Genomic DNA, 16483 nt, shown 5'->3' with positions numbered 1-16483 from the left:
CAACTTCTATTAGTAACAAACACATAACTAATTTGAAGATTTAGCGTTATGAAGAAGTATCCAAGTAATAACGTCAATAATGCATTTGCGATAGGATATAATTGCACCAAAGGTTAAAACTTGTATAAAGAATGAAAAATGAAATTTAATACAATTTTTTTTCGAAAAAAATCCATGCTTGGCTAGATTTTCATAGTTATTGAATATGCATTACTGACATCTTGTAAAAGATGCCGATCAAGGCTTTCAAGATTGCTAAATTTCTCGATTAAAATTTACATTTTTTTTTATTTGTGTTTAATTACATTTTACAGTTTGCAGACTTACATAAAATCCGCAACATAGTGGTTATTTAATATTTGCCCCACAGTATTGTAGTTTGAAATTTACGATAAGATTATAATTGATAAAGTAAGGTTTTGTCATTAATGCATCTTATAAACTTTCATTGATAAATATGGATAGATAAGTTCTGTGTTCAAAAGTAAGCATTTTTTAAAACGCGCAATTATATCAAGAACGACTATCATAAATTCATGAGTATCGATGATTTTCGTTTAGGATGGACTTAATCGGCTTGATTGATATACATATTTTAAAATGGCATAGCTTTGTGCATGTTATGTCAAGCATTGTGCCAAACCAATTTAAAATGAAACAAATTATTTTAAAGAAACTATATATGAACTATTCGAACACTTTATATTAATGTAGGGAGCTATAAATTTAAATATTCTAAAAATTTATTTATTTGTTAAGAGTTCGGAACAAATTTATTATTGAATATATAGGAAATCAAATAATTATGCATAATCGCATAAAAAAATGCTGAAACAATGAAAAGAAAAAAATAGTTGCCCAATAGAAAAAGTCGAACCCATACCCCTACCCATTGAGTTATCCTCACTTTCAAGTTTCGATCGAGAAAAAGGTATTTAATCGCGTAACTCGCACCGTTTAGTCGTATTTCGAAGTTCTATATAGTATTAAAGATTAAGTTACATTATGTACAAAATAACTTTTTATTGTTATTTGATTTTGATAGCATTATTAGCTGAATATGAAAAATCTCGTAGAAATAATCATTTCATTCAGACATAAGTATTGGATTGTTTCCCAACAAGCATAATAACACACGTTTCATATTATAATTTATTTCATTTCTGTACAAAATTTAGATAACGATATCAAATAAAAAAAACTGTGGCCTTTTTTTACTTCAAACTATCATGAAGTGTAACCAAATTGGGTGAGTATTCTTGCTATCAGTATGACATGAAAAAGTGAACGACAAAAATTGAAGATATTGTAGTTAACTCGGATTTTTTTAATTGCAAACACATCTATAATTTGTTTAAATATCATTTATTATATCAAAATCGAAAAATTCGTTTTTGGAAATCTTTGAATTTATGAGAAGTTCTACAAAGACACTTACAAATATAGCGTTTGCAATAAAAAGGCTCTTTAATCTTCTTCATCCTTGCTCAGAAACTTCTACTGGTTACCTTACGGGTAACCTGCAAAGCTGCTTCCAAGGCATCGGGAAAATAACGTATTTTCGTGAGACTACCTTTTTTTTATTGCTTAGTTTACAAATCTTTACAATTTATTAACTTTAAAAAAAGATAGTCCCGCGAAAAATCTAAGATAGACTACTTCTAAGATAGATTTCCAAAAATTAATTAAGATAAATAGAATTGTTAAACTCCAAATATGAATGATATGATATTATTTTAAAATTTTGGCTTCAATTACAGATAATATACTTGATAAGTATCATCCCAAAAGAAACATATTGGCAATTTCAAGGAAATCACTCCCAAATGTATCTTCACAAATAGGAAGTAGCTACCGATATCAAATTCCTAATTCTATCTCACTTTTGTTTAAAATTGCATGAAATATAATAAACATCAACATGAGATCACATCAATAAATCATTGAACGTTGTAACTATGTGATAATAATATAAAATTTCATAAAGAAGATTAAATAATATTGAAGTTAATTATTTTTTACTTTTGGAAAAAAGCAATTGATAGAAAAGATCAACATATGAAAATGGATCAAAGACAGAATAAGTATTCTGTTTATTGCTTCTAATAAGCATTTTGGGTGCTAAACATATGAAAAAAGCATTTTCAAAAGAGGCAGTGGACATTTCTGACATATATATCATATTTCCTTCGGCTATTTTTGTCGAATCAGATTTTGTTCTGAAGATATAAATATAGGGATTGCCAAAAGCACAAAAAATTGCCACGCTTTGATTTTGACAATTGCTCTGAAATATACATTCTTCTATGTAAAGTCTATGTTGAGAGTTGGCTTCAAATAAAATTATTCCCGCTTCAGTACTTGCCTGAGTATTATTTATGAAATTAGATTTCATTAGTGTTGCATTTAATGAACCAAAATAAGCAATAGTGTTACTTGATGCGTGGCATGAATCAATAAAAACAACAACTGATATTTTCTACATTTTGAACCAAATTGCAAACAAAAGCCGATCCATAGATTGATTGACATTTTGAGAAATTTACTGCTTTAATATTTATTTTTCCGAATGCTTGAGATAAGGATCCAGAATTACTATTACTGCAGGATGAAATAGAACCTTCAGTAACTGTACTATTGACATGTTCGCAATGTATAAAGTTATTATGTGCGTTACTAAAGGAATCAAAATGGTTATTAACAAAATGAGAATTTCCACTAATATATATGGTACCTTTACCATTGCAGAAAACATTTTGTTCAAATAATATGTAATAGCTATTTTCCCGGATGACAATTGCATAATTTGACAAATCTTTAAATATTGATTTATAAACAAATGCGTTACCATCATCAGATATACTTGGATTCGTTTCAGTAATAGGTTTTGGACTTGAAATACTAAAATATCGTCCCCAAAACTGTTCATAATCTTCTTCCAAACTAGAGATATTTTATTTAAACCTATATGGTTTTAACTACAGAAATCAAACTATGGGATCATTTTGTATCAACTTAATTTATTGAATCTTGTTGTAATGTAGTTATGGCACTTGGTCCATGAAGTACTGTAAAGGTCTCAAACTGCCAGTTTTTCATCTCTATCAAGCAAGTGGAAAGACTGCACATTCTCTAATCATTTTTGCATCTTTGAGTTGATGCACATTTTGTAACGATTGAAGCTTAATAACAATTGCTTAATTTGGAAACTTGAATAAAAATCTTATTTTTGAGCATATATTTAAAAAATTACGTTCTCCTTGCATATCAGATGGCTAGTTTAGTTTTGGAGATAGAAATCCGAATATCGTTGGATCAAATTTCAATTTCTTAAGGAAAATGCTGTTTTTCATAAAGAAACTTGCAAATTGTTTGATACTGATACCAGATCTCAAATGGCATCTGATGTTCGATAAAATTGAAATCAATAAGTTATCTTAAAATAAAACGACTTTTTAAAATGATTTTCTCATTGTGAATACTTTTAAGTGATCTCACTATAAACCTTATATGAAAATTGAATAAAATTTGATCGGAAGAAAACCGATAATTGTAATGAAAAATTTTTTTTTCTTCAAAAAAAGATTTCATATTATGTCTAAGTATGGCGTTGTGCAGATCTTGCACTTCCCATCCGGCAAGTACTATTTAGTCCCATTATATAATATCATACACACCAGAATGAAATGCTCTCAAATCATCGATCTTTTTAAAGAACAAATAAAATCAACAGAAAACTTAAATCTTTCTCTGAGATCAATAAACGGCTTTTCATTATTACTAGACGACACAGACGATATATTTGGCATGTGCCCGGAGCTGCAAATCCTTCCAACAAAGAGATACGAAACCGAAGCCGCTAACTTCTTCCTCGCGGCCACTATTGTCAAAGAAGGAGCTCCAAGAGCTGTTACAATCAGTTTCCCTGTTATTTCAACTGATATGCAGCTTTATTATAACTATATTGTTTCATTAAAATATCCGTTAAAGCTTAAGAAAGTTCAACTTCATCTCGCTCACTTACACGATGTTCCAGACGATCAAGTCGCATCATCCTTTAAATTTTATTCCGTTACTGGCGACGAATATAACATAGATACGTTTCATGAGCAAGCGATGAAAGATTTCTTATACAGCAGAGTATATGTTGTTTACGATGCTAGCGAGAAATCAAAGAAGATCATGCGCTTACGCTATCTTTCAGTTAAAGAAATTGTAGAAACAGAAGGAACTTATGTTGAAACTCTTAGAGGATTCGAAAAGAATGTTGGTGGTTTCTTCAGGAGAACTGGCTGGGTTCCAAAGGATTTATACACGATGTTGCTTCAATCTGCAAATTATATCTTAAGTTTACACGAAGAAATGTACAACGACTTCCAGAAAATCGATATCGACTACATGGCATGTGTTGGCTGGATTTTCAAGAAATTCGTGCCATTCCTTAAGATATACCTTAACTATATGGCAACATACGATCAAGTTCTTAGCATTATCAAGAACTACATGCTCAATCCTCAATACGAGCAAATTTTTGAAGACTTCAGAATGTCCGAATACGCTAAAGAAATCAGATTCGACGGAATTCTCATCAAACCGGTTCAAAGAGCTCCCAAATACAAACTTCTTCTTCGCGAGACATTCAAATACACTACGAAACATCATCCAGATTACAAGAATCTCATTGATGCAATGAATATGTGTACAGTTTCCATGAAAACACTTGATGAAAATGTTTTACACTTAGAGCGTCGTCAACAAGTTTTCCAGTACAGTAACTGTTTCAAGCCAAAAGTACCTGTTATCCAACCAAACAGAGAATTACTGTATTTGGCACAAGTCCAGAAACGTGATTGCTATGCATTCTTTGTGTTTTCTGATGAGTTCTGGATCTGTCTGAACAAGAAAGGAACATATCAACTGTCCAAACAGTTGAATTACAACAATCTCTCAATAATTCCTTATGCAATACAATCTGTTTGTTTGAGATACGATGGAGAAGACACAATCTACTCGTGCAAAGACGCAGAATCAAGAGATGAGCTTGTTAAATTCTTCCGAGAAGCCTCAATTCTCAGACAAGCATCAGTTGGTTGCGATGTTTCAATCAATGTCGAAACAATTCCACAAATGGTCTGTCCACTTCCTGCACTTGAGAAACACGCAATGATACATGTCAATGGTTATCTTTATATTTATGGCGGCTACTTGAAAGACAACCAGTTGAATGAAGACCTCTACATGGTTAAAACAGATGACATGAGTGTCCAAGTCTTCAAGATGAACAGCCGATGGCCACAAGCTCGTTCACAATGCGCAATATGTTCACGTGGCACTGAAATTTACATTTTCGGTGGAACAAATGATGGAAAAACAGCATTGAATGACTTCTGGAAATTCAACACTGCAAGACCATCATGGTCATCTGTTTATACAGCAGACCAAATCACTCCACCTCCTTCTATCAACCCAGCATGTTACTGCAATGATGAAGCAATGTATATTGTTAGTGGTGTTGAAAGTTTAGAAGTTTGGAAATTCGTTTTCGAAGAAATGAAGTGGTCTAAAGTCACAACAGGCGGCATTTCTCTTAAACCAATCATTGGTGGAACAATTTATCCTGTTCCTAAGAATGCATTCATCATGGTTGGCGGCACATTCGTTGATGGCAAATCCAATGATAATCCAATTTTGCTTCAAAGAATGGGTGAAATTGTAACATTTGCAGAAGTAAATGGTGTTTCACTTATGGACAGAAATTCACGTGATGCATGCCAAATCAACAACTCTATCATTGTACCAGGTACAAGACAGGATCCTATAATGATGTGTCTAATGATAGATTCACACACATGGCTTGCTCCAAGAGTTCAAGGAAACATCATTGCTGCGGACAACTCTGCATCTACATCAGATGGAAAGTTTGTTTATTTGCACGGCGGTGTCAATGATGTCAATGAAGTTATCTCTGTTTTATACAAGATAACAGTTAAGACAGATTTGAACCAGATTGGCAACATCTTGGGAATGCAAGATCCTTTCTACGAAGACGCCCTTTTGAAACGATTTGTTGCTGCTCCAAATACAATCAAAGATGCTCCTTGGGTTGAACAAAAATAATTTATAATTTATTTATGTGATTTTATTATTTATGTTTTATCATAATGTCTTATTTTAAAAACATCAATTTTTTTATTCATCTATCACATTTTATACAATTGAGAAATTTCCCTATATAAAAATTTGACAGAGTCCCCTTATTACAATGAATCGGATACAACAGTTTTAATAAATGCAAAATGATTCTTTATGTTGTTATCTACATTCAAGAACAAAAAGTTAATTAAAATAAGTCAAGAAATAATTTGGAAGAAGATTATCAACATTTTTGGAGACGATATTTTAGTGTTTCCAGCCCAAAACCTATTACAGAAATTAATCCAAGTATTTCTGATGCTGGTAATGCTTTTGTTTACCAATCAATTTTTAAAGATTTATCAGATTATCCAATATTTTTCAAAAATAAAAATAATCATTACATTTTATCTGAACAAAACAATTTCTTCGATGATAATGGTACAATCTATATTACAGGGCATTCCCATTTTGTTAATAATCATTTTTATTCCTTTAATAACTCAAATAATCGATTCATATATTGTAATAATGTAAATAGCACCGTTACCGAAGGTTCTATTTCATACTGTATAAATAGTGATTCTGGTTCATTATGTCAACATAATGAACAAATAAATATTAAGGCAGTGAATTTTTCAAAATGTAAAACAAGATGGGGATCAGCTATTTCATGTCTTTGGGTTCAAAAAGTAGTTAATGTTAGTTGTTGCTGTATTGATTCATGCCATGCATCAAGTTTTGCTGCTGTTTATTTTGAATCATTAAATGCCACATTGATAAAATCTAATATCATAAATAATACTCATATAGGTTCTTCTTGGGGAATAATTTATCTTTCTGGTTTTTCTTACCATAAACTTTCTATCGAAGATTGTATATTTCAGAAAAATTGCCAAAACAAAAAAGGGCCATATTTTAGTACGAATAGCTATGCAAATATTTATATCTTCCACACAATATCTGATAAAACAACAGCATATCATGCTGAAGGAACAATTTATATGTCAGAAATGACCACTACCTCTTTCCAAAATGATTTCTTCATTTGTTTAACATCAAAAATGCTTATTAAAAGCATTAAACAGAATACTGATATTGGCTTTGATCTGTTTTCATATGTTCATCTTTTCTATCAAATAATATTTTCTATCGAGTAAAGAAATAAAACAGTTGTGACGCTTGGGCTTATAAATAATCGTCGCCCTCCTTTCAAAAAGTGAAAAATATATATATAGAATATCAATGTGTATTAACCAAAACCGCCTATAAAAAATTGAAAGATATTGTCTTTTATGATACGCTTTTGCTTCATATATCTTTTAAAATAGGACCGTTCTGACAGAGCAAAATGAAACACAAGAGAAAATTGGTTTTTAAAAAGTGACATAAAATGATAATATGTTTTTTATGTGAAAATCTTATGACAGAATCAAATTCTATATTTAAGCATGCTTATAAGAATAATATTATAGAAGTTTCGGTGAGTGGTTCATCTTCTCAATACATTAACGGAAGTAGACAATTGACAAAACCTGAATACGCCTTTGATCAGATTGATAAAAAATATGATTGGTGTTCCAACTGTGGTCGTACTCAAGATGATCATCCATGGGCTGTTTATTCTATCAAAAACAAAAACGTTAAAATCAACGGCTATTATCTGAAGTCCGGATGTTGCTATGCCGACCAAGAATGTTGTTGCTTTGATGACAGATATTGCTGTGAGTGCTGTTTGTATAGTTGGTCATTACAGATCTCAAATGACAACAAAACATGGAAAACAGTCCACAAAGTTGAGAAAGATATCGAAATGAGTCGATGCAAAGAAAAAACATACAAATTCAGTGAGACATACAACACTAAATATGTTCGTCTCATCCAAGATGAATCATGTCCAGGAGATCCTCCATGCATCGCATTGAACAAAATTGAACTTTTAGGTCAAATAGAAAATGAAGACGGAATCATTTTTGATGACCAAGAAAACGAAGAAGATGATGTCAGCATCATCGGACATATATCAAAGAATAGAATGAATTAGAAACTATCTATATAATTACATTGATACTTAATTACTCAAAAATTAAAATAAAAAAAGAATTCATGTTTAATTTTTTTTCTAACTTTTATTAATGAAGATGACATTATCACTATTACTTATTTATTCAAGTTTAAGCATCATAGCTATTTATTGTTTATATTTATATGAATTTTCTATGTCATTTACATTTAAAATATTTAAGGATAAGAAGCATCAGTATGACATTACCCTCAATTATGTTGTTTAAGATTAATTTTCAATGATGTTTCGTTCCGATTGTCAGGAATCTAAAATAATGTCAGATGAGTGTAAATGCATCATTAAATCTCTTGGCAAACTATTTTTTACAAAGGAGTTTTATACAGATAGATTTTATCCGATAAGTAGCAAATAACTATGATTGATGCAAAAATTTAATTATATAATCGGGCTCAAAAAAACAGTTCCTATATAATAAACATATGCACAAATAACTATGTTGGCTTAAAACAAATGACAAAATTCAATTAGAAAAAAATTAATTAGAAAAATTGTTAAATTATGCTCTTAGATTTTTTCAATTTGATTATCTGGACTTTTAAAAATAGGTGTTATGGAAAAATTATGTGCGAGGCATTATGAAATTTCAATTCCTTTGAAAAGTAAAATATTTTAGATAATTTATTGATAAAATGTGTATAGTAAAAGCTCATGGCTTAGTATCTTTTAAAATTGGAACAATATGTGCGTTTACATTTTTTTTTAATTGGACCAAATTCAGATGTCACAAGAAAAGAAAGCTGATATACAAGTTTTACAACTAATGGATAAATATAAAGGATATATTGAAACATTTAATTCATTATATCAGCTCAAAACGAAGGATGAAGAAGAAATTAACAAATTATACAACAAAATCAAAACCAATTTGATAGATGCTAGATGTTATTCCCCAGAAAAAATCATTGAAATTATTACCTCTGTAATTCAATACAACAATCGTTATTTTCAATCTTATTTGATCATAATCAAAAAGATTTTTGATGAATATCATCCAACCGAATTCTCTGGAACTAAGCCTTATATTCGCTATGTAAAAAAAAACTTTTCGAACAAATTGATTCTAAAGATTTTTTATCAGAGATTCATGAAGAAAACACAATATGTAGAGCAATCATGGAAGATAATATAAAGCAATTTATCTCATTCACTGAACGAATTGGATTTGATAAAGATCAACAGATTGAAAGTGAATTTTATCCAAATGATTTTAATTCTCTTCTTGAATTATGTTGTTACCATGGTTCAGTCAACTGTTTCAAGTTTCTGAGAACAGAATTCAACTCAGATATCACTTATTTTTGTATATTATATTCATTTTTGAGTGGCAAACCAGACATCATAAGTGAATGCTTGAAGACAAGAAATCCAAATATAGAATGCATGGAATATGCAATTATTTCACATAACATTGACTTTATCACTTTCTTGATGAATGAGCATAAATTGTATTTCCAATCAAATATATGCACGAAATATCACTCAAAACTCCCACCATTTATTCATTGAAATTGCAAGACTCCTTATTTCAAATAAAGCAAATCCCAATGCAAAAACAAGAAATAAAGAAATTCCACTACATTCTGCTTGTAAATATCAAAATGCACCAGAAATTGTAGAACTTCTTATTAAACACACCGAAAATATTAATTCAAAAAATTCAACTGGAGAAACTTCACTTCATTATGCTGTAACAAGAAAATATACCGAGACAGCAGAACTTCTAGTTTCGCATGGAGCAGATGTCAACGAATTTGACAATGAAGGGAAAACAGCTCTTCATCATGCGGCACATCTAAATAGTGCTGAGCTTGTGAAACTTCTTATATCAAATGGAGGAGATTTAAATTTAAAGAATAAAGAGGAAGATACTCCTCTACATATTGCAGTTGAAAAGAAATATAAAGAAATAGCAGAAATTCTTATATCGCATGGTGCAGATGTAAATGCAAATAACAAAGATGGAAGATCTGCGCTTTATTTTGCAATAAATAATAATATGATAAATATAGCAGAACAAATAATTTTGCATAGTGGAGATATTAAAGCAACTGATCGTGATGGAAAAGATTATCTTCATTTGGCAACTGAACTTGGAAGAAACGAAATAGTCGAAATTCTTGTTAAACATGGAGCAGATGTCAATTCAACGAACAAAAAACTTGAAACAGCTCTTCATATTGCAAGTGAAAAAGATCAAAAAGATATTGTAACATTTCTTCTTACACATGGTTCAAATGTTAATGCAAAATCAATTGATGGTGAAACTGCCCTCATGGTTGCATCAAAATTTGAAAATAACGAAATCTGTGATATTCTACTATCGCATGGTGCCGATATCAATGCCAAAGATAAAAATGGAAGAACTGCACTCCATATTGCTACAAAACCACGTCATAATAAGATAGCAAAATTCCTTATTTTACATGGCGCTGATATTAATTCAACAAATCAGAATGGCGAAACTGTTCTCCATCTAGCGGCTGATTCAAATAACACAAAAATTGTAGAACTCCTTATTTCACACGGTATCAATATTAATGCCACAGACAAAACAGGGAAAACTGCTCTTCACTTAGCCACAATGAATAAATTTTATGATGTATTTGACTATCTAATTACAAAAGGTGCTGATCTCAATATCAAAGATCGAAAAGGTATGACTCCACTTAGTTATGCTTTGGATTACGAATTTCTGAAAATAGCATTTGAACTTATTTTACATGATGCAGATATCAGTTATTTAAGCGAAGCTGAAAAATCAAATCTTTTGTTTGTTGCAATTAAAAAATACGTTTGGATGCTGTAAAAGCTCTTATTTTAAATGGAACGGATATTAATTCAAAAGATAAACAAGGATGGACCGCTCTGCATTGGGCAGTCGAAAAAAACAATCCCGAATTAGTCGATTTGCTCATTCAGAATGGAGCTGATATTTATCATAAGGATATGTTCAAAAAATCTCCTCTTTTCTATGCTCTAAAGAGAAGCAGAAAAGAAATATTAGATCATATTATTATAGAGTTTTGGCTCAAATGATTATGTTTACATAATAAAGATGTATTTATTATTTGAAATAATTTTATAACATATTTAAATAGTTCACTTGTTAAATTGACAACAGAATAAATAGTTGGGGTGAGATTGACTTTATTGTGGAGTCACGGTGACGTCAATCTCCCAAAAAGCCCAGAATCAATAATTTTTTTTTTAAATAACTAGATTTAATACATCATAAATTAAACTCTTTATATACAAAACAAAATTTTAATCATATAATATAGATTTTGTGATTCTACATAAGAAATTCATAAATTTTTGATTAAATCTTGATAATTCTTTAGCATCTCGCCTTTAATAAATCGCCTATTAATATTATATTGGATAAATTTAATGATTTCATCATTTCCAACGATTTGAACAATATTATTAAAATGATCAAACAAAAACTGGAAAATTACATCATTTTTGGGAGAAGCAAAATCAGGTTGAGCTATTCCAAACCATTCAGCAATTATGACTGGATTATTAAGGATGTTTTCGTATTTAGAAAGCAATTTCGTTAAAATAATCTTTGAAATGTCAAAAATATCGATTTCATCAGCTTCATCTAGAACCCCATCTTTATTATGAAATGTGGAGCTTATTAGATCATAAAAATACTGCAAATTTTCTGTATCAAATTGAATATTCGAAACAATTAATTCTAAAGAGTCCAAAGCGATCATTATCTGTTGTACTTCGTTTGAAGATATCGATTGCTGTATTATTTCTTTCATTCGATCAAAAAATGAATAATTATTTGAAACAGACATGTAAATCGGGACAATATGCATGAAAAAGGCAAAAGAGTTGGAATGATCTAGTGCTTCATCAATGAAATCATCATTAAATATGGTTTCGAACTCTTGTATTGCGACATTCGGCAAAATTTCAAACAATAAAATGAAAATTTCTCTCAATGTCGAGTATGGGTCATTGATTTCGTTATATTCTGAAATATCGGTATCTCCTAAAAACTTAGGGAAGTTCATACATAAATTTTGTAGACAAATAAAAATTAAATTTTCTTCAACTTTGATTTCAGGATTTGCCTTGATTAAAAGCAGGATTTTCAAGAAAATTGATTCTGCTTCTTTTTGTAGTCCTTCTGCTATAGTCATGTTAGAAATCAAATCTAAAACTAAATTTGCGATTTCAAGTGGATTTTGATCGGTTTTCAGAAGTGAATCCAAGTTTGTTAAGCATAAATTGCCAATGGAACTAGGAACAATAGGTTGGCTCAAGTGATTTATGCAAATTTGTGTTAATTCACTTTTATAAGGGAAATCAGCTTTAAAATAGTTAATGATCATTGGAATTATCCTTAAAGCAGTGCATATTTCGATTACGCATTCATTTTTGAGAAAACAATTAATTGAATCATTTTTGAAAAACAAGGAATATCCTGGAATTTCTGTGATTCCATCTGATAATTTAAATTCTGTGGTTATTAGCTCGGAAGCTGCTGCAGAAAGAAGAGCAGGAAGGTGGAAATTAATGGAATCTTGAACATATTCTTTTCCAAGAATAATAAAATTGTTTATCGATGATATAATTGAAGACACTACCTTTATATCAGTTTCTTTTTCAAGTAGTTCGAAAGCTGCATCTAAATATTTTGAGAAAATTTCAGATCCTTCGACAAAATTCTCGAAAATGCCACAAATCTCAGCAATTACATCAATAATGGATATACACGTGTCTGTATCGCATTCTGATATGATATTTGTCAAGTATTGAATGATATCATTGATATAATCTTTCATATTGAAGTTAAAGCAGTCTAAATATGCTCCAATGCATATGATAACTTCATTTATATATGAAGGATCATGCTGTGTTGAAATTAACCATGAGAAAATTTCAGAATTAAATTTTTCGAAATCTAACTGAGAATTAATCATAACTGATACCAGTGATTGCAAATATAGCTTAACAACACTTGTGTTTTCCAAAATTTGGATAACATTTGGAAATAAATTTATTAATTTGTCGTAAACTTCTTCTGAATTGATTTTTGATGATAAAGCGTATATACAGTTGAATGCTGCCCATAAAATTTTCGGATGGACGCCTGGAGAAGTAAAATTAAGAGCAAAGTCAAAAAATGGCAAAATTATGGATTTTTCACACGTAAATGCAAACGAGTTCAACTGAGAGATAAATATTAGTGTTGGATAAACTTCAGAAATGTCAGAAAAATTTGAATTAATCATATTTTGTATTAAAGGTATAGAATGATAGATAGAAATGCCGTAATAGAAGTCATATAGTTTATTGTAAATGATGTCTTCATCTAATGGCTCATCTGATTGAAATTTTTTGAGAAAATATATTTGTAAAAGTTTTTGAACTTCGTTTAGCATGTTTTGGTCATTCTTGATGCATTCTGACTCCAGTATAAGGAAATATATTGACTTTGTTGTTATAGAATTTATTTCTGTGTCTTCAAAATTTATAAATTCGAAAATTTTTGGAGCAATCTGTGGAAATATGTCTTTGCAAAATGCAGAGCAACTTGAATCTAAGTCAATGCATAAATCAAGAAAAGTTTCAACTAATTCAGGAGTAATTAAAGAAATATTGAGAAATAATGATTGTAAAGCTTCTATTTGTGGGGAGTGATTTATCATTGCAAAGAGTAGTTTCATTTGGTATTTAATAAGTTCTAGATTTTGGTTTGATAAATTAAAATCACAAAATTCAATGATTTTGCGTGTATCAAGCGGGATTTTATCATCATTCAATAAGTATAACTCGGTGAGTATGTCTAATGCGAGTAATATATATTGTTCATCAGAAAATAAAGATAAAATAAAAGGAAAGATTGTGTTTTTGTATTTCTCTGTATCGAAAATGGCAATTTGAGTAATGTATGCTGATATGTTGTTGAGTGATGCTTCACTTGCTGCAAGAGTTTGCAAAATTTGTTGCAAATTATTGGAAATTGGAAGCCAAAATTGATCAACATTAAGAAAATTCTTGTTTTCTGTGTGTTGTAATTCGTTTTTAAGCAATATCAGTGCGATTAAACAATACTGTGATGAATTTATTAAAATTGAATTCAGTAAATCAATGTAATTGTCAAATTCTCTGAACTTTATTTGTGACAGTAAGAGTTCTGCATCAGATCTTTGATCAGTATCCGTGCTGAATAACTCTTGAATGATTTCAATTAACTGATCAAGAGATATCGGCATAAATAATGACTATTTTGCATAAAGAAGAAAGATTTCGATGGTTACTATGTATAATTATTATATATAATTTAGAAAAATTTTAAGATTTTTAGATACATTTCTATATTTATAAAAAAATTAAAAGTTATACATCTTTCTAGCGTTTTCTCTAAGTGTTGTGTATGCAACATCTTCAGAAACGTTATGGAGTTGAGCCATTTTCTTGATTATCTGTGGAATATAGCCTGGCATTGAAGCTTTTCCGCGGAATGGTTCTGGGGCCATGTAAGGACCATCAGTTTCCGAAAGCATTCTATCTAATGGAACTTTAGAGCAAACATCTTGGACTTCCTTAGATTTCTTGAATGTAAGGCATCCCGTGAAGCCAAAGTAAGCGTTAGGGAATTCTTTTAAGACTTTTTCAGCCCATTGCCAAGAATCAGTGTAACAATGAATATGAAATCTCTGATCTTTCGGAAGGCAGCGCTTAATGATATCCCATGTATCATCCTCTGCCTCACGAGTATGAATTGTAATCGGGAGTTGTCTTTCGACAGCAAGAGTACACTGACGCTCAAAGACACGCTTCTGAACGTCAACTGGTGATAATGTATAATGGTAATCTAAGCCAATTTCACCTAAAGCGCGAACTTGTGGATGCTTTAATAATTCAATTAATTTTGCTTCGTATTCTTCATTGTAATTGGAAGCTCCATGAGGATGCTGGCCGAGAGCTCCGAAGATTTTTGGATGATTACGACCAACAAACTTCATTGTTTTTTCAAAATCTTCACTGAATGCACAAAGACAGCCATCAAAGCCTTCTGGCCATGAAGCTGTCCACTCATCGAATGAATCATCTAAATTCTTGCCTAATTTTTCCCATATACTGTCCAAATGGCAGTGACAGTCAACATAAAGATGCTGAGCCATATTTGAAAAGAAAAATATTTCAATTTTTTTTAATTTCAACTTGATTTGGAAGTAAATTATATTTTGAACACTTTTAAAAAGCGAAATGATTGAATTACTCTTTCAAAAATCCGTCAGAATTCGGGTTATTTCGTCTTCGCATAACATGTTAACAGATAGGAGACGAAGAAATAGCTTTCCAATTCTGTCGAAAGTAAGTTTATCATCATGGTATGATGAAACTCCACCTGATTCAAGCGATGATTCAGAAAATTCAAGCTCTGGCTGGATAGACAATTATCTAAGTTCGTTCAAATCCAAGTGGCTGCTCAGAGTCCCCGATGAATACATTTTAGAAGATTTTAATTTGTACGGACTTTCAGAAAAAATTCCGCAATACGTTGAAGCACTAGAAATTATAAGAGATTTAAAGCAAGTACCTCCTGAAGAGCTATATTTTGAAGATCCGTCGAAACCTACTTTAGATGCTCTAATCCAAAATCTATACTTTCTAATTCATCAGCGATATGTACAATCTGAAGAAGGCTTAAAACAAGTTTTCCAAAACTATATGCAAGGTGTCTACGGAGTTTGTCCAAGAACTGAATGCCGTGGACAATACGTTGTCCCATGCGGAATTTCAGACCAACTCGGGATTTCAGAGTGCTGTATATATTGCCCACGGTGCAAAGATATTTTCCATTCATATAACACAGAAATCTCAAATATCGATGGAGCATCTTTTGGAACTTCATTTGGACCATTTTTCTTTCGAACTTATCCTCATTTAGAACCTCTTGAAAGTGCTCGTATGCTTGAACAGAGAGTTTACGGATTTAGAGTTGCTGATTCTCATAAGAGAGGAGTCCATCCGTTTTAGTACTTGGATATATTTAGTTGTTTTGTTGCGTTAATATTTTGTTAATATAGATCTGAATATTATATATTTTGTTAATATAATTGTTGTGTTTATATTAAAATTAATCCTGTATTGATTATTTCGTGTTTTCATTAGAAGTAGTCTTTGATTAAGATGAAATAGCACAAGCTGTGGACTCTTTATTAAAAGATCGTAAATATTTTTTTCACGGCGATCGCCAATATATATTAAGCTTAAATCACAATAATATGGATA

The 16483-nt window shown here is 30.7% G+C and overlaps 6 protein-coding genes across 6 annotated transcripts; 4 read left to right on the top strand and 2 right to left on the bottom strand.

The window, feature by feature from the left end:
* Nucleotides 1-3580: 3580 nt before the first annotated feature.
* Nucleotides 3581-6525, top strand: TVAGG3_0324190 (Rho guanyl-nucleotide exchange factor protein; the record flags this gene model as incomplete). The annotated part of the gene is made up of 1 exon (XM_001314119.1): nt 3595-6117. One exon carries the CDS (start codon nt 3595-3597, stop codon nt 6115-6117), a length of 2523 nt encoding a protein of 840 aa, XP_001314130.1.
* Nucleotides 6526-7535: 1010 nt separating this feature from the next.
* On the top strand, nt 7536-8225 carry TVAGG3_0324180 (uncharacterized protein; the record flags this gene model as incomplete). The annotated part of the gene is made up of 1 exon (XM_001314120.1): nt 7556-8176. The coding sequence occupies one exon, from the start codon at nt 7556-7558 to the stop codon at nt 8174-8176; it is 621 nt and encodes a 206-aa protein (XP_001314131.1).
* A 1425-nt stretch (nt 8226-9650) lies between these two features.
* TVAGG3_0324170 (ankyrin repeat protein family) lies at nt 9651-11239 on the top strand (the record flags this gene model as incomplete). Its single annotated transcript, XM_001314121.1, has 1 exon — nt 9651-11024. The coding sequence occupies one exon, from the start codon at nt 9651-9653 to the stop codon at nt 11022-11024; it is 1374 nt and encodes a 457-aa protein (XP_001314132.1).
* A 284-nt stretch (nt 11240-11523) lies between these two features.
* TVAGG3_0324160 (uncharacterized protein) lies at nt 11524-14457 on the bottom strand (the record flags this gene model as incomplete). The annotated part of the gene is made up of 1 exon (XM_001330211.1): nt 11524-14457. The coding sequence occupies one exon, from the start codon at nt 14455-14457 to the stop codon at nt 11524-11526; it is 2934 nt and encodes a 977-aa protein (XP_001330246.1).
* A 117-nt stretch (nt 14458-14574) lies between these two features.
* TVAGG3_0324150 (hydrolase activity, acting on ester bonds) lies at nt 14575-15369 on the bottom strand (the record flags this gene model as incomplete). Its single annotated transcript, XM_001330212.1, has 1 exon — nt 14575-15369. The coding sequence occupies one exon, from the start codon at nt 15367-15369 to the stop codon at nt 14575-14577; it is 795 nt and encodes a 264-aa protein (XP_001330247.1).
* Nucleotides 15370-15454: 85 nt separating this feature from the next.
* On the top strand, nt 15455-16343 carry TVAGG3_0324140 (protein kinase regulator protein; the record flags this gene model as incomplete). Its single annotated transcript, XM_001330213.2, has 1 exon — nt 15455-16228. The coding sequence occupies one exon, from the start codon at nt 15455-15457 to the stop codon at nt 16226-16228; it is 774 nt and encodes a 257-aa protein (XP_001330248.1).
* Nucleotides 16344-16483: the final 140 nt, after the last annotated feature.

This window comes from Trichomonas vaginalis, chromosome V (assembly GCF_026262505.1).
Source record: "Trichomonas vaginalis G3 chromosome V, whole genome shotgun sequence".
In the NCBI taxonomy this organism is placed as follows: Eukaryota; Parabasalia; order Trichomonadida; family Trichomonadidae; genus Trichomonas; species Trichomonas vaginalis.
Note: the sequence above shows the minus strand (reverse complement) of the source record. Positions and strands in the feature narration are given on the sequence as shown.